Consider the following 22,024-nt stretch of genomic DNA (forward strand, 5'->3'; position numbering starts at 1 on the left):
TAACAAGCAAATTTATTTCATGGGATGCAAATCTTTTGGCAATATTATGAAGTCTTTATACTTTATGATCTCTCATGGGTTTTAATGTTACTGGTAAATTCAAATAGCATTTATTGTGTGTCAAGTGGATGACTCTGCACTGAGCCTATAAAGCTAAATAAGAAATGGTTGATACCCTGGAAGAGTTCATAAGCAAGTAGGTGAGACAAACTTAAACAAAGAAGCACAATTCAGCATGTTACATGCTTGAGAAAAGGTAGCTTTAAAATTGGGGAGAAGCACAGTGCCCAGCAAATACAGTTTCATGGCTCAGGTTCCATAGAACTGTAATACTGCCTAACTGGTTTGTTTGGCTGAATACCTTTTCTTTCTTTTTTTTCCCCAGCTTTATTGAGGTATAACTGATGAATGAAATTGTATGTATGTAAGGTGTACAATGTGACCGTTTGATATATGTGAAGAAAAGGAGAACGCTTGTGCGCTGTTAATAGGGATGTAAATTGGGACAGCCATTAGAGAAAACAGCATGAAAGTTCCTTGGAAAATTAAAGATAGAACTAACACATGATACAGCAGTCCCACTTCTGGATAGCTAACTAAAGGAAACAAAATCAGTATCTCACAGAGCTACTGCACCCCCGTGTATTCACCATAGAATAGCCAAGACATGGGAGCAGCCTAACTATCCATTGATAGAAAAATTTTTAAAAAGTAGTGCATAAATATACAATAGAATATTATTCAGCCATGAAAAACAAAGAAATTCTACCATTTGGGACAGTATGGATGAACTTTGAATATCTTTCCTTGAAGCTTTTACAGCAACTCTAACTGAGATGCTCTTATCTGAGAATTCAAGATCTTTTGACCATCCTGCTGTAAGAGATCGTAGAGACAATACTTTGTTGAATCTTTCTCCCATTGAATTCTTTCTCTCATTCCCATTCTGATTTTTAAAGACAGGCAGAGAAGATCTGCATTTTGAGTAGACCACTTGGTAAGTCAGGGTTTGGCAAACTATGGTGCATGGACCAAATCTGGCCCACCTCCTGTTTTTATATGGCCCACTCTCTAAGGATGGTCTTGACATATTTTAATGATTGAAAATTTAAAAATATATATATAATGTAAAATTATATTAAATTCAGATTTCACTTTCCCTAAATAAAGGTTTATTGGAATGCAGCTGTGCTCATCCACTGACTTATTGTTTATGGTTGCCTCTGAGCTACAACAGCAGTTGAATAGTTGTGACAAAGACTATAGGGTCCCGAAAGCCTAAAATATTTACTTATCTGACCCTTTATGCAAAAAGTCATTCAGAATCTTCACAGCACTGCGCATTCTTTTTAACATCGACATGCAGTATTAGGTAATATGAGCATCCTGGTTAGGTGCCTCTTTTTGAAGGTATAAATGTAAAAATAAGAGAGGCAACCTTGCAATTAAAAACTCTGGAGACAATAAGTAGGCTTTCTCCATCATAATCTCTCCTATTTGATGCCTGCAGTATAATCTGAAGACAAAGGGTTCAGTTCCATTCTGTTATTAACAAGCATGTTTATATCAGGCTTCTATCAGACTGGGTTTGCTACCCTAGTACAATACGAAAATGCATTTCAACTTGATAATATTTGTAAATCACATAGAATTATTATCGCCTTAGAATGTGCCAGAAGTATGGAAATATATGCTAAGACCAGATGTAAACCCTTTTCCTGAATGATTAAAAGCCAAGAAATAGACAAAGCTTGAACATTAAGTTTGAGTGTGGAAGTGGTTTTGCAGTGTCCTCACTTCGGGGTTAAAGGATAAAACATTTGGCATCTCTTCTCATTTTTATTTATTTATTTTTTGAGATGAAGTCTTGCTCTGTCACCCAGGGTAGAATATAGTGGCGTAATTTCAGCTCACTGCAACCTCCACTTCCCATGTTCAAGCAATTCTCCTGTCTCAGCCTCCCAGGTGGCTGGGATTACAGGCCACCACGCCCGGCTAATTTTTTGTATTTTTAGTAGAGATGGGGTTTCACCATGTTGGCCGGGCTGGTCTCAAACTCCTGACCTCAAGGGATCCACCCACTTCAGCCTCCCAAAGTGCTGGTATTATAGGTGTGAGCCACTGCACCCAGCCCTCATCTCGCATACTCACAGGACAGATGACTTCACCAATTCTGGGTTAGTGGCCTTCACAGGGCACCTTGAGTGAGTGGGCATTCACAAATAGCTTTCACAGGAATAAAGATCTGTATATTGTTTTCTAGTCTGAATGATTATGTATCTGAAAAAGCCACCCTTCAAGAACATATATGGCTTCTTTCACCTGCAGAAGGCTGCAAGGAACCAGATTCTAAATCTCAGACTCTTAGGCTTGCTCTTTCTCCCTTTGTTGTGGACCTTTGGGGAAATGATAATAAACTCCTTCTCATCTTTAGAGAAAAAAAGTTTATTTCTCTCAATATGTCATCTACACCATCAAGAAGTTACTCAGATACCCACCAGTCTCCAGACCCAGAAAGTACTGTCATCAGTTCAGAAATAGATGGGAGCTTTTATAAAATCTATACCCTTTGACTTCGACCCTGTAATTTCACATCTGGAAATTTAGCCTATAAAATTAAAACTAAGCATGAAAGAAAGGCTGAAATACAATAAGGTTTATTACTGTTTGTAATAAATATTTTTAATAGTGAGAAGCCAGAAATGATCCGTGGTAAATTCATACAGGAATGAATAGTTAAGTAAACTATCATATATCTACTTGATGAAATGCTATGTAGTGATTAAAAAATACCTTTATTCAGAGAATGATGTGTACACTATGCCAGGCATGAAAAAGTATGATATACACTTGTTTGTTTTAACATGATAAAAGCAATGTAAATAATCTATGGATAGAGAACAGGAATACAAAAATATGATAATTCATTAACAGTTATTATATATAGGTAACTGGACTCTAAATGCGATTTTTTTTTGTATTCTTGTAAATATTTTTGTGAATGTTTATGTAAAAGAAACTTTTAAGTGAAAATGAAGTTGTCCAGTAGCCAGGAGACAAAAATAACATGCTGTCTAATCTAGACACTATGCTGACTATGTGGGGGTTCAGCTGTAAGATCGAGACCATCCTGGTCAACATGGTGAGACCCCATCCTACTAAAAATACAAAAAATTAGCTGGGCATGGTGGTGCATGCCTGTAATCTCAGCTACTCAGGAGGCTGAGGCAGAGAATTGCCTGAACCCAGGAGGCAGAGATTGCGGTGAGCCGAGATCGCGCCATTGCACTCCAGCCTGAATAAGGAGCGAAACTCCGTCTCAAAAAAAAAAAAAAAAAAAATTCACAGCAAGTCTTTCCTCATAGTTTGTAGCTGGATTGGGGAAGTGCAGGCCATAAACAATTCGTTACTGAGTGGGGGCGCCCTCAAAGGGGAATGCAGAGTGCTGTGAAAGCATGGAGCAAAAATATTGAGCAGGAAAAGTTTAAGGAAGCTCTCCCAGATGAAGTGACAGAAGCGGGGCTAGGAGATTAAGGAGTCAACACGTGAAGCCAGCAGGCAGGAGAGAGTTTCAGACAGGTGAGATGGTGGAGGCACAGACTCCTCAAGGGCGTGACCTCAGTAAATTCAGGGTGGTGGGAGCAAGGAGCAGCCTGGAGAAGATGTGCCAGAATAACATGAGAGCTGGCTGTGTAAACGACAGTAAGAAATTTGTATTTCATCCTCAGGGCAAGCAGAGACTGACACGAAGAGATTTAAATTTTTTTAAAGATTGCTTTGACTACACTAAAGAATCAGATACAAGAAGGGACAAGATTAGGTGCTGGGAGACCAATACGGGAGGGGAAGGGGCTTGTAATAATCCAGGTAAGAGATGATAATGGGCTCAGGAATGCAGAAAAGAGTCTTCCTTTTGTGTTAGGATTAATATTTGGATGGATGGCTTGGGGATTTCAAATACCATCATAACCCAAAACAATAAAGAGTTTTTATTTTAAAATCTTCTAGTTACATAGCAAAAATTTTAGTTCGCATTTTTAAATCTTTTAATTGCCTAGCAAAGATTTTAGAAATCTTCAGGACCAAATAAATCCTGGGTTAGCCTGGGATGAACATCATACTGTGAAAATGTCATGTACTATTTTAAAATTGTGCAGAATTTAAAATGTTAACAGTTTTCCAGTGAAGGGATGATGGTGCTGGGAAAATGGACAAATACAGTCTTCAAAAAAAACCCAGAATGAGGGGGGGGAAATAACATTTGGTTTGGTGACAGCTCTCTTTCTGTCACCAAGAACTCCAAAAGAAGCAGGGGTTTCCAATGTGGACCCCAGGGGCTGACACACAACAAGTCAGCCTTCGAGGAATCCTTGATGAATGAATGAAATGAATGAATGAATGAAAACAACTGGCTTAAAGCAGATGTTTGAGGATTCTGTTTTGGTCTTCTTGGTTTCATTATTTTTGTTTCCTGGTGACAGCCCACCCCTCATGTCCTTTACATGTATTTATAGTTTCCCTGATTACTAATGGTGGGAAGTATGGGAGAAAGTGACCCAGGAAAGGCTGCCTTTTATGTACTAGTCACTTCAAAATACTTTTCTTCAAATGTATGTAAAAATTAGGCAAATTGGAACTTTGCCCACTTTTCCTGAAAAACTAGCAAGCCAGAAAACTTTTTATTCAAATATTTACCATAAATGCTATTTGGCTAAAATGTAGACTCTGTGGCTAAACATAATTTCATAAATACCCATTTACAATGCTTGTTGTAAGCACTTCCAAGAGCCAAAACTAGAAAAGGCTCACATTCTTAGAAAGGGGAAGTAAATTACATTTTGGGGGACTGTTGTGTTTCAAGCATTATGCTGATCTTCTTTTACAAATAAAGATATCAGAGACATATATTGAGTGATTTATTCAGAATCTAGTGGTTAGTGACAAATCCTAAACTTGAACTCAGGTCTGTCTGACGTCACAGCACATGATCCTTGTGCTATCCCTTTTTGCTCTTATGTCATAGAAGGAAATCAGTGAAAATGTTAAAGCCCTAGTTAGTAAGATGCTACAAGCAAAAGTCCTTTGGAAACCATTACTGTGGACTTAGAGGGTAAGAAAGATAAATTAGGATTTGGAATTGACCTCTTTCTCCTTCTTCTTGCCTTAGTCTCTTCATTTTTGAAACTTTTTTAATTGAGAAAAACAAGAAGTTGCCTTTCCTGTGTGTTTAGTCTTGAGATTGTTCTCTACGTCTTGTCCACCCTCATGTTGAGTTGTTTTCAAAGTTAACTAATTTCATGGATTTCATTGTTATAGATAGATACATCAGTGTATTTTTTCTCTTGTTTTAAAAGGGTTTTTTTCTCCGAGTTCTTCTCCTTCTGAGTGCCACCTATGTATGTATTACAGGATGTTCTTGGGACAGGATTCTGCCTCAGTGTCTTAGACCTGGTACTCTGAGGCTCCTTACATTTGTCACAGTCAGTGATGATGTTCCCATCTCCCAGGCACAGGGAATTGGTGTTCACCGAATCTTAGTTCCAGTCTGGTCCCAGAGAATATTTTGGACTTGTCTTGTAAATTATCTCTTTCCTCTCCTGTGCCCTCTTACCACTCTGTCTCTACTTTGGCAGCTAGGGAAGTCTGCCTTGGAATCTGATTTATGATGTCTGTCTTCTCTCTTCAACTCACTGTGAGCCTCTGGAGGCCAGAACCAGGTCTCACTTATCTTGTGTGTCCCCACCCCAGGCCTCCAACAAGGGGAGCATAACACCATACATAGAGGCGTAGCCCATGGCTGTCTCTTGGCTTTAGCCCTGTACCAGCTTGCCAATTCTGATCATTCTATGCATGCAACTGGAGAGGTTCTGAAAAGCGATTCATGAAGAAGGTAAATTTTATGCTACCATTGATCTGAGAACCCAAAATGGAAAATCACTGAAAATTTTTCTTATTGTAAACTTTTGTTTCCCTCTAATGATATTTTGAAGAAAGCTTGGATTCCCACATTATTCCGACCACATTTTACCTAAATAGAAACCAGCCATAGTTAACACTTTTAAAGGGCTTTTAGGGGTTAGTTTTCTAGTTTTTTTTCAGATACTCCCACCCTTGATATATAGGCTGTGGGTAGCTTCAAAAGCAGTAGTAGTAACACTAACAGTAGTAATATTATCTTCCATTTAAATTCAAGTTAACGATCAGATAGCTGTCATCTGACCTAACCTGGGACACCCCACAACACCCTGGTTGATGGGATCATGGTAAAGAAGGTTGTATTGTGTCTCATGCTGGTGGCCAGCATGCTTGCAGAACTTCTTCACCTACAGAAGTATTTGAAACTTGAGTTCTTATGAGAGTTACACCTTTGAATTCAACTAAAAAACATATGTTTTGGATATTTATACTCTAGGCTTCATCTTACTTTTGGTCTCCTGCACACTATAGCTCATGTTTCTTCACAAGTTTGGTAATGCAGGTCCAGGGTGCAAAAAGGTCCAGCAAAGGGCAGCTCCATCTCCAAAAGTACCAAAACGAAGAAAAAGACCTCTTCGGCCCCTGGGTTGTTTGGTCCTGGTTCCAAAACCACAATCCTAGGAAAATGATGTTGGAAGAATGTCTACATCAAGGAGAACCCCATTTGGTCTGCAGCTTATTATTCCATCATTTGTTTGGGCCTTTTTCAGGTAAGCCGTAACTTTGAGCTGGTTGGACGGGTTAATTTGGATCAGCTGGAACAGATGAAGGAAAAAATGGAGAGCTCCAGCAGTGATGATGAGGACAAGGAAGAAGAAATGAACAGCAAGGCTGAAGACAGAGGTTAGTCTCATCCTGCCCTCCCAGTCCCAGATGGTATCTGGCATGTCCGTGGTGAGACAGAAGGGAGGCAGGAGGTTGCTGTAGGAATAACAGAAGGAATGATCCTTCTTAGTTAAGTAGCACAACAGACTGACTTAGGAAACACATAAAGGGCTGTGTCTTTGTAAACTATTACCAGCTATAGAAACGCCAAGGAAAACAGACATTTTCTCCCTAATTATAGATATATGTTTGTTGAAAAATAGATAGCAGTGATTCATTTTTAATAAGGAAAACTGGTATCTAGGGAATCTTTAGAATAAGGACAAGCAGACAGCAAGATGGATGACACTGTAGAGCGATAGAGGAATGAGAATGAACTTCCAGTTGAATGCTTATTTAAAGTTACTGCTGCTGGGACACACACACACACACACACACACACACACACACACACACAGTTGGAACTGTAGGGGAGGCTGCAAAGAACTTGAGCCCCCACCCCATGATGCCCTTCTGTGTGGCCCTTTTCCTAACCCACTTTGTGCTCTGACTTGCTTTGTAAAGAGAGAGAAAGAGAGACCACCTCTTTCATTCAGCTTACAGTTTACAGAATACACTAGGGAAAGTTTTGTGGGACTTTGGTACTATTTTTCTAACTTCCTGTGAGTCTATAATTAATTCAAAACGAAAAAGTTTTCAAAAGTATATTTAGTTGTAGATATACATTTATGCGATTCAGAGTTGGTTTTCTATATTGTTTAACGTAGAATATTGTGGAAAACCCCAGACTATGCATACAAGAATATAGGTTGGGATATGTTACTTTAGTTATTGCACGTGGATAATATAAACATCAGAAATCAACATTGCAGATATCAATCCAAAGATGAGAATAGTACGAGTTGCCATTGCTGAGCACCATTATGTGCTACCCTCAGTGCTGGTGTTTTTTATATAACACTTTTCTTTAATCTCATGGACTGAAGAGGACTATACATTTAGCCTGCCTGAATTTGGCTTCCAGTTCTGCTACTTACTATCTAGATGGCTTTGGGTAAATTATTTTAACTCGTTGTACATTCATCCATCTATAAAATAATAACAATAATTATAATGAGAATAATATTACCTCCCTCCTAAGATTGTTTTAAAGATTTAAAAAAAAAAAAAATTAAAAATGTCCAAACATCCAGGCCGGACGTGGTGGCTCACGCCTGTAATCCCAGCACTTTGGGAGGCTGAGGCAGGGGGATCACGAGGTCAAGGGATTGAGACCATCCTGGTCAACATGGTGAAACCCCGTCTCTACTAAAAATACAAAAAATTAGCTGGGCATGGTGGCGCGTGCCTGTAATCCCAGCTACTCAGGAGGCTGAGGCAGGAGAATTGCCTGAACCCGGGAGGTGGAGGTTGCGGTGAGCCGAGATCACGCCATTGCACTCCAGCCTGGGTAACAAGAGTGAAACTCCGTCTCAAAAAAAAAGAAGTGTCCAAACATCTGAGTTTGGACATTTTTTATTTTTTTAATTATTTTTAATTGATAAAAATTATATATATTTATGATATACAACATGTTTCAAAATATGTATACATTGTGGAACGTTAAATCAAGCTAATTAACATGCATTACCTCACATTCTTGCCATTTTTAATGGTGAGAACACTTAAATCTACTCTCTTGGCAATTGTCAGGTATACAAAATGTTGTTGTTAACTAGTCACTGTTGTACAATAGATCTCTTGAGCTTATGCTTCTATGGCTGAAATTTTGTATCCTTTGAACATCTCCCCAAACCCCCACCCCCTGGCAACCACCATTCTACTATCTGCCTATAAGAGTGTGACTTTTCTAGATTCCCCATGTAAGTGAGATTATGCAGTATTTGTGCCTGCCTCTTGTTCCTGGCTTATTTCACTTAACATAATGTTCTACAGGTTTATCTATGTTGTCACAAATGACAGGATTTCGTATTTTTTAAGGCTGAATTGTATGTCATATGTGTATATTCCACATTTTCTTTATCCATTCCTTTATTGATGGACACCTAGCTAGATTACTTACCTTGATTATTATGAGTAACCCTGCAGTGAACATGAGAGTGCAGATATGTCTTCAATATCCTGCTTTCGTTTCCTTTGGATATACCTAGAAGCAGGATTGCTAGATCAATATGGTAGCTCTACTTTTAATTGTTTGAGGAACCTCCATGCTGTTTCCATAATGGCTGTACTAATTTGCAGTCCTGCCAACAGTGTGCAGGACTTCCCTTATCTCCACATTCTCTCTAGCATGTTATCTTTGCTCTTTTTGATAATAGCCTTGTAACAGGTGTGAACTGATAGCTCTTTGTGGTTTATTTGCATTTCCCTGATGATTAGTGATGAACATTTTTTCATATGCCTGCTGGTCATTTGTCTGTCTTCTTTTGAGAAATGTCTACTCAGATCCTTTGCCATTTTTTAATCAGGTTATTTTCTATTGAGTTGCTTGATTTCCTAATATGGCATGGGTGTTAATCCCTTATCAGATGTATGGTTTGCAAATATTTTCACTCATTCCATAGGTTGTCTTTTACTGTGTTGATTATTTCCTTGGCTATACAGTAGGTTTTTAGTTTAATGTAATTCTGTTTATCTATTTTTGCTTTTGTTGCTTATGCTTTTGAGGTCATTTCCAAAAAACCATTGCCTAGACCAGTGTCATGGAGCTTTTCTGTCTTTGTTTTTGTCTAGTTGTTTTATAGTTTCAAGACTTATATTCAAGTTTTTAGTTCATTTTGAGATAATTCTTGTATTTGATGTGAGATGAGGATCTAATTTCATTCTTCTGCTTGTGGATGTCCACCTGTTCCAATCCCATTTGTTGAAGAAACTGCCCTTTCCCCATTATGTGTTCTTGGCACTTTTGTTGAAAACCAATGGACCATGAATGTGTGGATTTATTTCTGAGCTCTCTATTCTGTTCTGTTGGTCTGTGTATCTGTTTTTATGCCTGTACCATGCCATTTTGATTATTATAGTTTTGTAGTCGATTTTAAAGTCAGCTAAGGTGGTGCCTCCAAGTTTGTTTTGTTTGCTTAAGATTGCTTTGGCTATCCAGGGTGTGGTCCCATAAGTTGTTGTAAAGATTAAATGAGATAACACACAAGACCTTAGCCCAGTTTCTAGAATATAGCAATCACCTAATAAACAATAAGCCTACAGTATAGGTGTTATTACTGTGATTTCACAAATGGATAAATGAAGACCTGGAAAATTTAAGAGCATGTTCAAAGTAAAATCAAAACAAACAAATAAAAAAACATAAACCCTGGAGATCAAATTCAGTTCAAATTTAGGTCTTCTGACTCCAAAGGCAAACCCTCTTCTTACCACACCACTTTCCCAGTGCCTTGAGTAGTGTAATCTTCACTGAAGAGGACCTGGCCCTGAAATCTGTGGATTCAGTGGCCCTTGGGACCCTGCTCTAAGGAGGACTTCTGCAGAATTTCTTTGTGTTTTCTGCTTGGTCTGCCTGCAAACATAAGGAAGCCTACTGGTGGGCTACTTTTCCTCAAGATGTTCTCCGTTCCTTTTCCTGACTTGCACTCACCCTCCTACCATGATGCCAAGGCAAAAGACTATGGGTTTGCAAAGGGGGGCTCCAGTTTGTCTCTTGAACCCCTAACCAAGACAGACAGCAGGAAATGACAGCCAAGGTACACTATCCTGTCAAAAACCCTGTGCCTACAGTCAACCTGAAAAATACATGGACAAATAAAACATCCTTACGATGTAAGTGGATTGTTCTCATAACATGAGTACTTTTATGAGTAGGGGCTGTATTAATCCATTACTTACAAGGAAAATGGTTGTGATCAGAGAAGCATGGTTTTTTTTTTCTTTTTCAGACCATTTCATGTTAAGTAATTATTTCACAATGATTTCTTAACATCTCTGCACTATTACCAAAATTTTCTGGGAAGAGGATTCTTTTGACAGAAAGACTCCTCTTTCTTCATGATGCTCTGTAGCCTTGCCTTCCCTTTTCAAGAAATAAATTATTTCTCATTAGATATTATCATGACTTTTTAATCTTTAAATCTGAGCATGTGTGATTTCAAAGGTTATAAGCATTACCAAGGCAAAAAAAAAAAATTAAAAAAAATAAAACCTTCTAGGCCTCCTCTCCCCAAGACTCCGTATAAAAAGGAAAAGGAATGAAAGAAAACTTGAATTTAAAAGATGGTGGTTGAGATGTATGAGGGACACCAGGCAGACTTCCCCATTTTACCCTACTTGCCAGCCCCCTTCTACTTTGGCACTGTGGCATTCCACTGGAGTGATCTGGCTGGAAAGGACTTCAGGGTCTCCTCTTCTCACTGGAAAAAGTATACCGTCCACATTCATGAGTTTCACCACATGGGGGAAAAAAAGCCCTCAGGTTGCAGAAGCACGTATTCCTCTCAGAGGGTGGGGGATTTACATGAGTAACTTCCAGTCATGTTAATGGGAATTACTAGACTAAACCTTCCCTTCCCCCTCGCTGATCCTTGAAAGAGCAGCCTCCTTTGTCTCATCTCCTTTGAAGAGACTGAGAATCAACTTTCCACCATCTAGGTATATTCTTGGCAAGAAGAAGAAATGCACACAATACCCTCGGATGTTTCTGCCAGACATCCCTGCTTCTAGGAGCAAGAGGGCAGGAGGTGGCTTGTAGGCAGCTCTCAGGCTGGTGGAGAGCTCTTGGAAGTGCGGCCAGTGTCCAGTGACCTCCTCCTTTGAGGGCAGAACTTATTATATGCCATTGGAAAGGGCAGATGACTGGTTTTCTGTTTGCAGATTAAGGGTAAAGGAGCAAGTGTACCAGGAACATTATTCCTCTAGATGGTAATTTAGACTTTCATCAGACACCCTCAATTTAGGGGGTTCACAGCCTCGCAGCTCCTTTCTAAATGCAAGCACTGGATTGAATATGGACACACTGCAGGTCCTGCCTAGGAAGCTCAGGGAAGATTTGAAAGAGAAGAATCCAGGCATGAAGAAATCAAAATTAACCCAAGCAGAATCCTCCCCACCCCCTTCTCATTATGCAGTTGGGGAGGAGTCAGGAAGGCATTCTGTTGATTTCTTGCCCAAGATAATCCCTGCTAAGGAATTAATGCGCAGAGCAGATGGTGCTGTCTCATTTCCAATGAAAAGAATCAAGGAAGATAGTCTGTGCAATTATTTTTAATGGCTTGTGTGGTGATCTTCTTAATTTGTGAGAAAATGTTTCATCTTTTGTTAAAACTGGCCCCAGTCACATAGCTTTTTGTGCTGAAGATTAAGGCATCACAGAGCCCCCCATCCTGTTGACATCGTCCTGAGAATCTTATTAGATGGGGCATTTCATGCAGGAGGCATCTTCCTGTAATGTCTCGTATGTGTGGACCAGAGTGATCAGAGAGTAAAGATGATCAACACTTCCCTGTGCGATGCCCTTACTTTGCAACACGGCTGCAGAACTGGCAAGGTCCTGCCGTTTATTACCCACATGAAGACTTCGCCCTCTGTGGCATAATGAAACACATATGGGCTAGGAACTCAGGCTAACACAATGGCCATTTAAGCTCTTATCTTTGATTTTGCCAGGAGACGTGGCCTGAAAACAGCCAATCCACATTTATCTGACTTCTAGCATGTGCCCAGTACCATGGAGGAAACAAAACAACTTAAGTCAATATTTGATGCTTACAACAGACGGTCCAGAAATATCTGCCTATTCATGAATATAACCAGTTGAGGGGTAGGTGCTGGGCAGCTGGCCAGGATCTCTCAATAGCTGGGGACATGTGTTCACATACTGGTTCCCACTCATCCAGATTCATGTTCATGGTAGATTCTTCATTTGCATATCTCATTCAATGCACATAACTGCCCTGTAAGGTATTGATTATAATATCTATGTTGGATGCCCACAAGTCATGAGCCTTCATCCTTACTTGGAACAAGTAGAAAGCCTAAGGTCCACAACACACAACCTGGTCCAGGGTTTTCTGTAGCCTGTATTCTTTTTAGCGAACAAAGATAAACCTGTGTCAAAAAGGAAATGAATAGATGCTAACCTGTGAGGCACTGACACAGATCATCATACAAGGGAAAGAATAAATCAGAAAAAATAATGCTCAGATTCCTTTGGAATGAGCAAGGGTCTCTTCAGTCAAGAAAGACCCAGATTATGTGATAGAAGCATTGGGGAAGTGAGGAGGAATGAGGTCTTGGGGAGAGGCACTGGGGAGGTGAGGAAGAATGAGGTCTTGGGGCCCAAGAACTAGAAACAGTTCTTGAATGCTATCCAAGAAATGCCCTACGCAGGAAACCTAAGAAAAAGTAAGGAATCTGGAAATTGCTTTCACCGCATGCCATTCTAAGTGAAGGTAGGAGAGAGGGTATCCTAATGAATGCTGACTTATCTATTCTGCCAATTCCCACAGCACACAGGTAATACTTCGGCTTTCTCTTTGCAGAGCTGATGAGATTTTCTGACCACGGGGCTGCTATTAACACTGAGAAGCGTTTTCCATGTGAATTTTGTGGACGGGCATTTTCACAGGGCTCTGAGTGGGAAAGACATGTGCTGAGACACGGCATGTAAGTCGGGCCATCCCAAGGATGCTTTGGTCCAAAGCAAGAGGTAGGGAGGGAGGGGCTCTTGTTTTTGTTCCCCTGACAGTATATATACCCCTCTGTGTCACATTTCTGGGCCATGGGAGGAGAGGCAATCGTGAGGAGCCAAGTTTCTCCTTTTCTGTTGTTTTTTAAAAAATGGTCACCCAGTCGCAAGTCAAATGAGGAAAAATCATCTTCATGAATGACAAGTCCCACTCAAGCCCATGGGCAGAAGTACAGTGTTTTCTCCAGCCAATGTCCCTTTAGTTTTCATTAGCATGACATTCTATAATAGAACGTGAATCGAGGTCAAAAGATCTGGCTTCTGTTCCTGCCTCTGTGACTGATCATTCCCTGAGTGGCCCTGAACATTCCCATGTCCTGCCTCGGGGACAGAGCCAGCTTCTGCCTGCCTCCCAGGTAGGTGAGAGCATACTTGTAAAATACTTATGAGATCCCTGAACATTAAATCAGCCCCTCAGCAAGGTACCATTAGTCCACCAGACACAGAGAGAACATAGGATATCGTCTTTTCAGGAGGAAATATGGCTTGTCTGGTATATGAAGCCTAAAGCCTCAAGGGTCTAGACAGCAGAGAATGTAACCAAGCTTCCCAAGACATGGGTTCCATCTTCAGGTTTTTGCTTTAGTTTGTTTTCATAATTTGCTTCAGGATCTGACAAATAAATCTTTAGTACCTAAGTTACTCTTTTAGACTTAATAAATATAAATAATATCCAAGCTCCTGGGTTCAGCTTATCACTTTGAGCATAAAACAGTTCTTGCCATTACCACTTATGACCCAGTAGAGGAAGTGACATAATGTGACAGTGCTCATCTAGAAACAAAACATGGTATAATCAAAATATAGTATAATAATGGGATGCAGCCAACCACCATGGCACAGGTATACCTATGTAACAAACCTGCATGTTCCACACTTGTACTCCAGAACTTAAAGCATAATAAAAAATAATAATGGATATTTCTGTAAGTTCAAATCTTTAAGATACAGAAACATATGACTTAAACAAAACATATAGGAGGGACGGATCACGTGGATTTTTGTCATACACCCATGGCATTTGTTTAAAGGAAACCCCAAAGCTTTTACAGGATCAGGAAAATAAAGACACTTGAGGGCTTTTATTATTTATTTGTTTAATAAGGGAAATATAGATAACTATACTCATGTGTCTTTTCAATAAATGTTTTTCCAGGGCATTGAATGACACCAAGCAGGTGAGCAGAGAAGAAATCCACTCAAAAGAGATCATGGAGAACAGTGTTAAAATGCCCTCCATAGAGGAAAAGGAAGATGACGAGCCCATTGGGATAGACTTTTCCCTAAAGAATGAAACAGTAGCCATCTGTGTAGTAACTGCCGACAAATCTCTCCTGGAGAATGCAGAGGCCAAAAACGAATAAGCGTTTGGTGAAATTCTTAATCAAACCTTACTTGAACAGTGATGAAAAAGTGGGAGGGCTGGCTTGGGCTGAGAAGGGAGGGACAGAAAAGAGAAGACAGAACAAAGCTGCTTTTTAGGACTGAACAATCTATTTTCAAAGCACTGGTACCTGTGTGAGTGAGTATGTAAATTAAAGTTATTTAAATGGTTGGAATATGTGGCTCCTTTTCCATCACTACATCTTTTCTTCCGGATCTTCATCATGGAAGTTTCATTTGTTGCGGAATATGGAAGCACCTCCCAAGGGTACGGTGCACTCTGTGGTGGTCTTGGACAGTATGTGGAAACAGAAGCTCCGTGACAGTACAAGACTTCTCATTGGGGAGCAACTTTTTGACGCACAACTTTTGGTGCGTTTTTCTAGTTTTAATACCTTAAGCTTTTTCAAGACCTAACTGCAGCCGCTTTGGGAAAAAAACAGAAAACAAAAAAAAAACTGCTTTGCATAAAACAGTCACCTGTTTCCTAGTACCTCAAACTTAACCAAGGGAACTCTCTGCATTTGTCAGTACTACCTGTCGTCGTTGTGGTTAAATGTAGAGAGAACTGCTGGGCAAGATGGTGAATGGAGAAAAAAAAAGAGTTTTAAAGAAAGGAACACAAATTGTGCTTAAAATCCCCATGTGGGTTTTATTTCTTAAAATACTGTGATTTTTTTAATTATTTTAGTAAAAAACAAAACAAAAAAAAGAAACAGACTTTAATTATTAGATAACTGTTTGTGAATTGTCATCCTTTATTCCAGGTAAGCTGTTTATTAGTGTTCAACTATAATTTAGAATTTGGTAGATTCATGTGAGCTAATTTTAAGGTGGTTGTGGAATTTTGTTTGCCACATGTTTATTTTCTATCAATTTGAGTGTTACAAACACAGCACAATTCAGTTTTTCATATGAATTGTTTTTTGTGTGTGTGTTGTTACTGTTGTTTTAATTTGGGGGCAAGGGAGATTTAGTTTTTTTGTGAATAGGAATGTTTTTATTTTAAACATGAAAATAACAAAGAAGTTAACTTTCTTTTTTTTTTTTTTTTTTTTAATTTAACTAAAGAACCAAACTTTCGGCACAGCTATGCAGCTTGTGGGCCAGACGAGGAGGTCCTCCTCACCCTTTTGTTGCCTGTCAAATTCACGCATTATCCGTCTCACACAAATAATTTCTGTTAGGATTGGCTGACTTTTGTGTGTGATTTTAAAATCTGTGTTTTGTTTCTGCTGACATTATGTTTTGTGAGGGTTTTTCATTTATTTAGGGGACGAGGGGATGTGCTAGAATCCCATCCCTTTGGTGAGTGTGGACAAGAAATAATGTATATCCTACAAGGAGCCTGGAGAACTACTTTCTTTTCTTTTTTTTTTTTTTTTTCCTTTAAATCTAGCTGCCAGCTGCTCTGTCCCCCATATCAGCTTTTTCAGGAGGGAGCAGCTTAGACTAAATCTAAGCCTACATTTATAATATGTTCTGATTGTGAACAAAGGGTTTCGTTCCAAAAAATAGAAAAGAACTTTTCTTGAAGCCTAGGTTTTAGAAGCCCATGTGTGCGTGTGCTTGGATGTGTGTGTGCGTGTATGAGTGTGTGTGTGTGTGTGCATGTGTGAGTCCTTTGGTTTTCATGTTTTGTTTTTTTTTACTTGGAAGGGTTGTGGGAGGGTGGGAGGGAAGAAAGGGAAGGGGAATTGCTGAGATGACAGTGTCCCACACAGCTTCAAATAAAATCCATGGAAAGATGTTGCATTTGTGGAATAAGTGCTTACTTGAAAAGCATGTTCTTCTTTTATTTTCTTACTGTTAAGAATTTTTATTTGTAGGATGTTTGTTTTAATTTAATTTTTAAGGGATGGGGGCCATGATGTGGAAACCAGAAAATGAGGAAAGTGTGAACTATCCAGACAAAGATTCATTTTGTGTCTCTATTTGTTTTTAATTGGCCTCATTTCAAATGTATTAAACAGTTCCATACCTGGATTGGGTGTTTGTAATGGTTACCAAAAAACAAACAAAAAGAGAAAGAAAAAGGAAAAAAAGAGAATTGTGACATGCTTTTATCACTACTTTATTTTTCAAATAACATGTAAATATTGTAATCCATTGGATTTTGTTTTGCTAACCTGTTAATAAAAAATATGGGACCATTATCCTTTTAACAAGGCTAGAATGTCATTTTTTTCTTTTTCAAACATATACCTGATATTTTGTGGCCGCACATTTTGGATGCATTATTATAATTCTGTTGACTTGTAATGACATAGAATTTACAACATTTTTTGTTGTTGTTTAATTTATACAGAGGACATTTTTTTCAGAGCTTGAGAGAAGAAAATAAATAGCAAAATGATAACCTATTGACTCCAGTAATCAGTGTTTCCCAGTACTTCATAAAAGATAGGGAGACCCTGAGTCCTTGAAGCCAAGGGTTTAAAAACAAAACAAAAAAAACAAAGAAAACCACAAGTAGGTTATTCAAGTTGTTTGCAACATACATTTTGTAATGAAATGTGAGAAATTAATAAAGAATTTTTTTCACATGTGTCTATGTGCATCTGTTGTAAATCATTTACAGATATGACTACAGCTATGAAATCTAGAAATAATACAGCGCTACCTTTCAATGCTCATACGCAAGAGATATTTTAAGCCATTGAATCTACGTAAGTATGGAAAGCAAAGGTAAAACCAAGATGAGGTTGAGCTGGGATTTTCAGATGTTAATATTTCTGCATCAGATATTCATCACCAACTGAGGGAGTTTTAGGGAAGGAATATTTTCCATCAAAAACGTGAATCAAAGTGATGTGTGAACTTCTGAAGGAGGAAGCGCCACTGATCAAACATCATCTGGAAACCCTGAATTCACAAGCACAGTCACTTTAAGCTAACTGCAAGTCACACCCACTGCATAGGATCCATTTCATTGTTGCCCCACTTGCCTCATGAAAGCCTGAGCCACAGACTATCTTACTGCACATCCTGCAGCAATAATTATCACCATTAACGTATTCTTTGCGCTACCCTGTTACAAAATCAATGGAAAAATTAATAGTCTTGAAGCCTAGAAGAAAAGTAAATTAAAATCAACAGCGTTAATTATTAACTCAGAGCTGATTTATACTATCAGCCTCTACCAGTTTTAGAAGTATGGCTCCTGGATCATTTGTGCGGCATTCATTCTAAAAACTTGGTTCTTACTCTTCCTCATCCCCATGCCTGTTACCCCTTCACCGAAGGAACATTGTTGCAAGAATATGTACAACACATTTGGAGGAAGCAGAAAATTAGATAAAAGTAGGACCTAAAGGGAAAATGAGGATTGAGTAGCAAAGTGATGATAGTTGACAAAAATGTATTTCATGAGGCCACACATAAGCCACACCTTTGACCATGAGCTTGCTTGATAGGCAAGTCAAAAACAAAGGATCAATCAATAAGACTGCATTCTGAGTAACTTTAGATTCCAGTGCTCAAGAGATACTCAGCCTTTTCTAGGACTGCAAGATGAGAAGTTTCTCCGACAGTTTTCGAAAAAGAACGTGGCTTAATGGGCTTCAATGTGATACCGCTGTTCTCTCATGGTATTCATGAAATATTTTATGAACACTGCTTTTACTGAGTTCATGTCTAATCCATATTCTCACTTTGTTTTATGTAAAAGAAATGGAATTTATCGCTATATAAGTCATGGTAGGGGCTGCAACAAGGCAAATCCTGAAATCTCTGCCTTACATCATAGAGGTTTGATTCTTACACAAATACCCTGTGAATGTCTGTGAGGTGCCCTAGACCTACTGACTCGGGAGTCCAGGTTGCTCCATCTAGTGTTGTTGTCAACACATGATTCTCAAGGTCACTGCTAAGAGCTTGGAAGTGTTCTACCCACTCAAATGCCTGATCCAGGAAGTAGCACACATCACTTTCAGTCTCTTTATGGGCTGGAGCTGGTCATACAGTTCCACCTATCCACAAAGGGGCTGGGAAGTGTTTGATCTTTCAGTGTGCTTAGGAAGTGCACATGACAAAGCAGCCTCCACCATAATCAGGAAGTGGTAGAGACAGAAACTGTTCTTTGGAAGGTACAGGATGCTAATCCCATTGCATTGCCCATGCACTTCACCAAGATTTTGGAGCAAATATCTGGTGCTAGCTATGGCAAGAAACAGGACAGACATGAGATGTATCATCTGACAGCTCATGAATAGTGAGCATAAATATGCAACATTTGGAGACATGACTTCCACTGGAGATGCCTGGGGATTGCTAGACCCGTTAGCTTCCTGGTGTGAGGCTCTGACTGCACCTCTGCATTCATACTGGCAACGCTTGGTAAACATGGACTTGATAGTAAATGTGTTTTTTCTGTCCATCCGAAAGAACATATTTGACTTAGGGAGGCATAAAATAAATTGGTTACTCACATAACATTTGTTGAGTCTTTTAGTCCTAAGTTTAACAAAAATTGCTATAGGGTATGTTCTTCCCTTGCATCTATCCTTATTGATTAACTATTTGCCACCATTCTCAGAGGAATAAGCTTAGCAAAACAAAAGTCTCTCTCACTTCCTTACTTGTACACTTGTGTGTACACTCCACTTGTGCCAATGGGCATAGCCTTAAGGATTGGAGAAGTCTTTACCTTCAGAACTTAAAAAGTTATGTTTACTATTATTGATATGACAATATTAGAGGAGACATTAAAATAAAGTCACCGTCCTACCCCCCACATCCACATCCAGGAACGTTTTCTACCAGTTTCATTTCTGAGCACTTTTTACATGGCTCTAATCAATTTTATAATATGCTTCTTTTCCCTTAATAGTATAATTATTTTTCATGTTGCTTAGACATCATAACTAAAAATGTTCAGAACCACGTAACATATTGAATGGAAACACATAACTCCTGAGTGTTATTGAACATTTAGATTTTTAGATTTTTGCAGTATTATAAATAATGATGTAGTCAACATCTTCCTGTCCATGGCTTCCTCAGCCACGTTTTTTGGATAATTTTGTTAAATTCTCAGAGTTACAATTAGCATTCAAAAGGGTATTGTTAATTTGCACCAACACCAGTCATGAATGGAAATAATAACTGAAGCATGCCCTTGCATATACAAAAGAGAGGGAGATACCATGATCATTAATGTAGGTTCTAAAGTCAGCCCACCTGGATTCAAATCCCAGCTGATCCACTTAATTGTGTGATTTCAAGCAAGCTACTTAAACCCTCTTATGTCTTCGTTTCCTTATTTGTAAAATGAAGGTAACGATACTCAACCTTGTGTGCTTTTATTGCAGTTTAAAAATTTCTAGATATTTCAGCATTACCAAGATATTCACAATCGAGAGGCTGAACTTTCAGATTTGGGTTATCTCTAAAATAATGCTAAGACTCAACAAAATGTGCTTAATTAGGAGAATAATTCTTGTCCAGTTTTGTATGGCCCAAGACCCACTGAAAACTATGATGCCAGAACTGATGGCAGGCACCAATGATAAATTGTTCATGTAGATTTCATTTGGGGCTTACAAAGGTAATTCATAAAACAATATGATAAGGTCATTTAGAAACAGGGAGGAGGGAGGAACTGGCTGCCTGAGGAATGGGGAGTGGTTGACACTGGAAAAGCTAGGCCATTGAACAGAGTCTTAAATGACTGGTGTGGGGTGTATGCCAGGAAGCAAGAGTGATGGAGAGAGGACATTCCAGGTGGAAAAGGGGGCATTTATGTAATCAAAGAGGTGAAACGTGCTGAGCCTGGTGTTCTGGGGAAGGCAGGTGGTACTGGATGACCCAATGACGAATGCCAAGAGAGGCGGATAAGCCAAAACTAGAAAGGTTGATCAGAGAATTCGTGAGGGCGTTCAATACCATGCCAAAGAGTTTCAGTATAAAGAAATGGAGATGCCTGTAAGAATTGTGAGCCCAATAAAGAATTTTAAGAAAGGGATTGACACAACCAGATTTCAGTTTAACCAAGACTATGTTCAACTAACAAAGACCACAGTAGTTGGTTAGTTGCCTGCCCAATAGCTATCACTCCCATTTTCCTTACTTAGTTGAAGCCTAATGTTAATTGGAATGGTAATGTACCCAGCTTTAAAAAAAAAACCACATTTCTCAGCTTCCCTTGCAGCTAGGAACACCATATGTCACATTTCTGGTCAATGAAATGTAAGCTGAAACTTTCTGGGAAATTTTTGGTTTCCAATTATAGATATCACCTCTTTCTCCACACTGCATTCTTCTCCCCTTTTACATCCCCTTTTATCTCCTCTCCTCCTTTTTCTTCTTTCTGGAATATGGAGCAGCCACGTTACAACCAGGAGACCACAGGAGTATGAAAGTGTGATGCTTTCTAAAGTATGACCTACTGGTAGACCCAAAAGTTGAAGGAGGCTGGGTTCCTAAATGCATTGTGGTTATGCTGTAGAAACCTAGATGGACTCAACCTGAATTTCTTCTGAGATGGAAGTGTTGGGAGAGGGAAAGACATTTGTTTAGGCTTTTTGTTATTTATAGCTGGAAGCAGTTTCTACTAAGTGAAAAAATTCCAAAAGCAACGGTAAGGTGAAAGCCTCCATGTTCTATGTTGATTGAGCTTGGGCTAGTGGTTTCTTGAAGCCTTTGGAAGGGAGAATTCAACTCCAGCAGTTGCATTATGTCAGATAGCTATAAGGGGGCTATGGAAGGCTGGATTGTAGGTGGGAAATATGAGGAATTATATGTGTCTCTCCTCTCACTGTCTTCTTTATCAGCCTCAGGTAGGGAACAAAAAGGAAACAGAAGAAGTGTTGATAAATTGCTTCTAGTAAGCTTCTCTGGCAGGGCCTAGAGGTAGATACCGAATAGCATTCTATCGTAGATATTATAACATGCCTTGAAATATCATGCTCATCATTTCCTGAAAACGTCAGTTCCTTTCTAAACAACTCGCATTGCACATATCTTGAGTGCTAAAGCTCCTTTTCTCTTCTGGAATTCCCTCCCCTTGAAGACTCAGCCTAAATGTCACTTCTGATGTGAGGCCTTCCCTGTCTCCCTATGAGTCACAAGTATAGGCTAACACCGTAACTATCACCAACCCCCATCTTAATAAACATTTATGGAAGGCTTCTTATGTCCCAGGAA

General features: G+C 39.2%; 1 protein-coding gene across 13 annotated transcripts in view; it reads left to right on the top strand.

Annotated features, from left to right (window-relative positions):
* Positions 1 to 17,043, top strand: part of ZNF462 (zinc finger protein 462) — a 156,429-nt gene extending 139,386 nt beyond the window's left edge. For 9 of the 13 annotated variants that reach the window (XM_035253893.3, XM_035253863.3, XM_035253897.3 and 6 more), the window contains exons 11-13: positions 6,687 to 6,819; positions 13,290 to 13,413; positions 14,652 to 17,043. In XM_035253893.3, coding sequence (XP_035109784.3) covers positions 6,687 to 6,819; positions 13,290 to 13,413; positions 14,652 to 14,859 — 465 coding nt within the window. In that variant the 3' untranslated portion in view covers positions 14,860 to 17,043. Of the gene's footprint in view, positions 1 to 6,686; positions 6,820 to 13,289; positions 13,852 to 14,651 lie in introns of all 13 variants that reach the window. The other 4 variants (XR_013535802.1, XR_013535803.1, XM_035253906.3 and 1 more) reach the window with 2 other exon arrangements.
* The last annotated feature ends 4,981 nt before the right edge of the window (positions 17,044 to 22,024 follow it).

The sequence above is a fragment of the Callithrix jacchus genome, chromosome 1 (assembly GCF_049354715.1).
Source record: "Callithrix jacchus isolate 240 chromosome 1, calJac240_pri, whole genome shotgun sequence".
Classification (NCBI taxonomy): domain Eukaryota; kingdom Metazoa; phylum Chordata; class Mammalia; order Primates; family Cebidae; genus Callithrix; species Callithrix jacchus.